General features: G+C 37.1%; 1 protein-coding gene and 1 non-coding gene across 3 annotated transcripts; one reads left to right on the top strand and one right to left on the bottom strand.

The window, feature by feature from the left end:
- On the top strand, window positions 1–4,554 carry LOC18770314 (vacuolar fusion protein CCZ1 homolog B). 2 transcript variants are annotated; one of them, XM_020569120.1, is made up of 11 exons: window positions 1–177; window positions 278–480; window positions 567–660; window positions 903–1,086; window positions 1,184–1,222; window positions 1,326–1,435; window positions 2,046–2,141; window positions 2,336–2,791; window positions 3,320–3,475; window positions 3,897–4,126; window positions 4,265–4,554. In XM_020569120.1, exons 2-11 carry the CDS (start codon window positions 287–289, stop codon window positions 4,293–4,295), a joined length of 1,590 nt encoding a protein of 529 aa, XP_020424709.1. In that variant the 5' UTR covers window positions 1–177; window positions 278–286; the 3' UTR covers window positions 4,296–4,554. The 2 variants fall into 2 exon arrangements, with proteins under 2 accessions (XP_020424709.1, XP_007204328.1); XM_007204266.2 differs by lacking the exon at window positions 1,184–1,222 and having other exon boundaries at window positions 3–177.
- TRNAK-CUU lies at window positions 4,986–5,058 on the bottom strand. Its single transcript has one exon. It is a non-coding gene; the product is annotated as a tRNA-Lys (tRNA).

The raw sequence follows: 5,218 nt of genomic DNA, 5'->3' as shown, positions 1-5,218 counted from the left end.
CAAACAGGCCGACACAGTAATTAGTGAAATTCCTCCACGCAGTTACCTACCATTCAAACTTTGAAAAAAAGGATCAGTGCCTAATGGCGGAGCAAATTCCTTCCATCTAATCTAATAAACCTTATTTGGTACCAAAATCAAAATCAAAGCCCAACAAGAAGCTTCGCTGTGCTGCAAGTAAGTCGTTCCAATCTCGCAATTCCTTCTCCTTTCAGCGGCTAACGAAATTTAGGGTTCAATTTGTTATGCAAATTGTTTGATTGTACCATTGTTGCAGGAAGAAATTATGGGTTTGTCGTCTGCTAGTACCACGGCCAGTGCAACCCCAGAAGGACTGCAATTGTGCATATTTGATTTGAGGAGGGGTCAAAATGAAGGGCAAGAATTGGACAAGATATTGTTTTTCTTCCCTGCCGATTTGCCCTTCTCAGCACAATTCTCTGTGATTGGGCTCAGTGAAGGACTTATCACATTTACCAGGTTTCTACTTTCTATCCCTTTTTCTTACATAAATTTTATACAAGTGTTTTTTGATTTTTATAAGAACTTGTATATATTTTGTGCAGAATCTTCTCTCCAGAGGCTGCTTGTGAAGCCATTGAAGCAGAGAGGCATTCGCATGTTTTTTATGAGGCGGAACCAGATATCTGGATGGTGATGGTGAGCTCTGTTTTCCTTACAAACATTCCTGTCATTGTTAGTCCTTTTCAATTATGTGTTTAGATAATGTTCATATATTGTTGGTAGCATGTTATAACTTATGGGCTTTTTCAGAACTAATGTTTTAGGCCCCTGATGCTCACATTTTTGTTTCTCGTAGCTAAACTAATTTTTTTTTAGAATGCAGTTGTAGGCAATGCTATTTTGAAGTAGTTTCAAATCATTGCTTCACCTTGTTGTAGGTAGTGGAGAAAAGCAAGGAGTTTGAAGCTATTTGGAGAAGTGATGCATTGAGAAAGGTTCTTAAGGAAGTCCATTATCTTTTTGTGATGTTTCATGGATCTATAAGAGCGTTGCTTGACAAAGACCCTGGTGGAGGACTAACTCGATCTCATTTGTACTATTTCATCATGGACTATCTTGGTGGTAAGTCATCATACAGTCGTATACCTACTAATTACACTGAAGTCTAGTTTTATATTGTCCTTGGTTCAAATTTCATTGTAAAATCACTAATTGCCAGCATTTCAAAAGCGGTCTCCATTCGATGGGTGCTGCTGGGGTAATACTGAAGTTGCTGTATCATGCCCTCTCGATTGGATTTTTCTACCTAAGTAATGCTGAAGTTGCTGTATCTCATTGTATGGTTTTACTCTCTGGGGCAGATTTTCTGGTCGGGAAGAAACTACTGTTACCATCATTCCGTGACTGTTTAAAGGAGCGTGGAACCGTACAGATGCTTACTGTAGGGCGGGAAGCAGCAATTGAAGTACAGGTTTGTTTTCAGAATATAAATTAATCATATGTTAGTGGAGTAGGCCAGAACAGTTTTGCTGAAATTTTCTGCTTATTTAATGCTACATTTTTATTCAAGATTCTTCCTTGGAAGTTATTGATGTTTTAGTATGTCCTAGTCATAAACTTGTTCTAGGTTTGGTGTATTAGTTGTTTAGATGCTCATTGGGTCCATGAGTTCCTCTCCATGGTTGATTTTTTTTTCAGCTTCCATATTGTGGTGTAATTTGGAAAGATGGTTGTAGTACATGTACTGGTATTATGTTTATTCTCTACTTTTCTTATCCATTTTCCTTATAAGTTTTATAGACATACCTTACTAATTTTTTTACCTTAACTTATAATGCAATGCTTCATTAGTATTAAGCCTGTCTATCATCACTAACTGTCCTATTATCTTCTTTCTTGCCCACTTGTATTCTACAAAACTGTGCATTTCTGCATACATGTGGGCTTTTATAATCACCCTTGTTCCGACCTGACTTCTAAGTTCTACCTGAATCTCCTAATTTTAGTCTTTTACTTGTTAGTGCAATGTTATACAATTTTTCTTTTGTGTATGTTTTGAATGGTTTCATTTTTCTTTGCAGTCGCTTGTAAGGGTGCTCGAATCTTGTGCTGGGAACATACCCTGTCACTCACTGATCTTGTTTCAGGACCTGTTGGTGTCCACAACACTTTCTCCTGTATGGTTTGATCTTCTAGGCGTTTTAACTGTTTTTAAATCATTCATATGCCATTGTGTTTTAGTCTTAAAGTTCAGGAGAAGCTTAAGAACTGAGTTACATTTTTCTTGCGTAGAATTTTCATAGAAAGAGGTGCTGAGTGCATTTATTTTGTCAAATGCTAACTTTCGTGAATTTTGTTTTTCCTTTGTTAGGATGACACCGTAAACCTATTTGCATATGCTGTTTTAAGGCTGACTCCCCGTGCTTTATCCTCTGGAGTAAGTTCCTGGTCCTATTTACGCAAAGGAGCTACATCCCATGTATCCTCAAGTTCTATCTTGGCCCGTCCTGGTGGTGTTCCAGAACAATTTCAAGGCTCAGATGTCAACTCTCCTGCTGGAGATAACAATTATCGTGTCATACGGCCCTTGCAGCAGGATAAGTGGTCCAAAGGGAAGGATGGTTTTCTTGTCACTGATATTTGGGGTGCAGAGGCTAGTAACTTGATTTCTGCCACTCCAACAGTTTTGCTCCATCAGACAGAGGAGAGAATGTATCTGTGTGCCCATCAGCATAAGAGCCTTACCTTAATTTTTCTCATTCCTGTTTCTTCAGTGCTAATTGGGGATCAAGGTGTTTCTGCGGTGAAGCAGCAAGTTCTTGAAAATGTTAGCTTCCTAGCCCTGCTAGCAACTCTAATGCTTATGCTATCAAACTGCTTCTTTACATTTTAAACTTGTCATTAGCACTGTCATGTGGAAATCGTTACCCTAAATCAATAGAGGTCCACAATAGAAATCCTATTTATATTGGTTCTCTACCAAAACCAAATTTCTTGTTAGATGTGTTGAAGCAACATTTTAATGTCTTTCTCATATCTTTCCCTATTTAAATTTTTATTGATTTAATTTGGTTTAATGTACTCATATCCTTTATATTCATCGACAGGAAAAAATTAGTTTTGTAATATCCTCTATATCCTTTTTCATGTCCTCAACATACGTTGTCTCATTGATTCCTAATGAAATAAAATGTCTACTTAATCGCTAATTTCCTGTAATAAATTATTTGGAATTTTACTGGTGCAATAATCATTGATTCTGATTCATGCTATTAGCTGTATTGTAGAAGTTTTCTTGAGATGAAAGCTGGAGTGCCATTGTTTGAATTTTATGTTTTTATTTACTATTTTCCAGGTATCCCTAAAGCTGTTGAGAGTTGAAGAGAAACTATCAAAAGGATGGGTTGGTGAGAATGCATATCATGTTAGTGGATATCGATATTTACTAGTGGACGGAGACAGAAATGTATCTAGGGCTTCTCCACCAGGAAAGGTCACAACCCTTACTAAGGTAAAGCATTCCACCACAGTTTGGCTTGCTCTCTTGTTCTGCACAATACGTGTTAAAACGTGGCCATTTGGTTGAGGATGTTCACCTTGTTTACCTGCATCAAATATTGTATAAATATACTCCCCTGCAGCAGCTAAGGAATTATGGAAGAAAACCTAGCTGCCTATAATCATTTTCTTTTTCAGTTTTCTATTTATATGACTGGTGCCATGTTCACAAGTCTCCAGCTAGACTAGGTTGCATTCTCAGTGCATTTCTTTTACCTTGGGTGTTCTCTGTGGCGGCTTGGCCTAATGCATGTGTTTGCTGCAAAAGATAGGCTTAGTGGTCACTGATCAGACTAGATCTCATCATTTTAATGTCAATTTATTGCTTTTATGAATTGATGTCCAAGAAATTCATTTTTCATGTTCTGTGGCAGGATTCCTTACTTGCCTTAAGTAAGCTTAGAGAAGAAGTTGATTTGGAAAAGAGTAAAGCACAATCAAATAATGCTGGTCAAGAGAAAGAATTGGAAGTTAGCATCCGGGCGAAAAACAATGCTTGGGTTATTGCTCGGGTTACAAGAGGGAAGGAACTTTATATGGTTCTGGAGAAAGCCAATGAAACCCTTCTTTATGCCTCTGATGCTGTTGAAAAGTTCAGCAACAGGTTAGTGTATATTTCCTTGGATGCCTGCAAGTTGTTTGTGCAGTGTTTGTCTATGTGGACAATCTTTCAAACTTGTATTAACGAATACAGATTTGCTTTTATAATTTACTGGTTTGCTAATTTCTTTGAGTTGTGCAGGTACTGCAATGGAGCTTTCTCGTTGAATTAGGGGAATTCCTTGGTTTTTGATATTCATAGTTACTAACATGATAACACAAAATGAGGGGTCCTACCTCTATGCTCCCCAAGCGATGAAATGTCAGACCTGGCGTTGTAGATTTCTGTAAAACATCACACTTGCTAGGGGAAAATAAATAATTAAAGTTATGTTCTTTTATTCAAAGCATGTTGTAACTTGTATCCAATTTTTTATGTACTTGTAAATTATTTTTTGTTTATTAATTTACAAAGAAGTATCATCTACAAAATCTTGCTGAAAAAAAGAAAACGGAGAACAGAGAGAAAGAAAAGGCGGGAGCTTGTATGTATTAGCATTACAAGTCCATTTGGATGGAGCGATTCCAAATCTAGGATACATTATATATCCATTTATTTGCTTCATTTCTAATTTCTTTTAACAAATTTATAGCTTTGTTGTCAAATCCAAATCCTTTCTTTCAAATACCTCCATTCAAACGGAAGCTAACAGTTTGCCTCCTCCACAAGAAAGAACAATGATTTTTATTTTTATGGAAGAACAAAATTACAAGGCAAGCAAAAGGAATGATTGAATTGGAACCCAGAAAAAGGGACAAAGTTTTCAAAAAGGATTTATTATTTGTTTTGCATTCAAACCAAACAAAGCACACGGTAGTAGTGAATTAAAAAGATGAAAGAAAAAATTAATGTGAAGCATTGTCGCCCACCGTGGGGCTCGAACCCACGACCACAAGGTTAAGAGCCTTGCGCTCTACCAACTGAGCTAGACGGGCTTTGTTGCTTGCTCAATGTTCGTTTATACTGATAATCTATTTTCTACCTGTTCCTCCACGATGAAATCTTCATTAAGCTGTTTGAGAAATTATGTTATCAATATAAAACGAACGTTGACAACAAAGCGCGCAAGCTTAGCTCAGTTGGTAGAGCGCAAGG

This window comes from Prunus persica, chromosome G7 (genome assembly GCF_000346465.2).
Source record: "Prunus persica cultivar Lovell chromosome G7, Prunus_persica_NCBIv2, whole genome shotgun sequence".
Lineage (NCBI taxonomy): Eukaryota > Viridiplantae > Streptophyta > Magnoliopsida > Rosales > Rosaceae > Prunus > Prunus persica.
This window is presented reverse-complemented; position numbering and strand designations above follow the sequence as displayed.

Bases quoted from the DNA above. Each gene is read 5' to 3' on its own strand.
- LOC18770314 (XM_020569120.1), top strand. From the start codon at position 287: ATGGGTTTGTCGTCTGCTAGTACCACGGCCAGTGCAACCCCAGAAGGA. The intron at 1,087-1,183 runs GTAAGTCATCAT...ACTAATTGCCAG, and splicing joins CATCATGGACTATCTTGGTG to CATTTCAAAAGCGGTCTCCA. The intron at 4,127-4,264 runs GTTAGTGTATAT...TGAGTTGTGCAG, and splicing joins GTTGAAAAGTTCAGCAACAG to GTACTGCAATGGAGCTTTCT.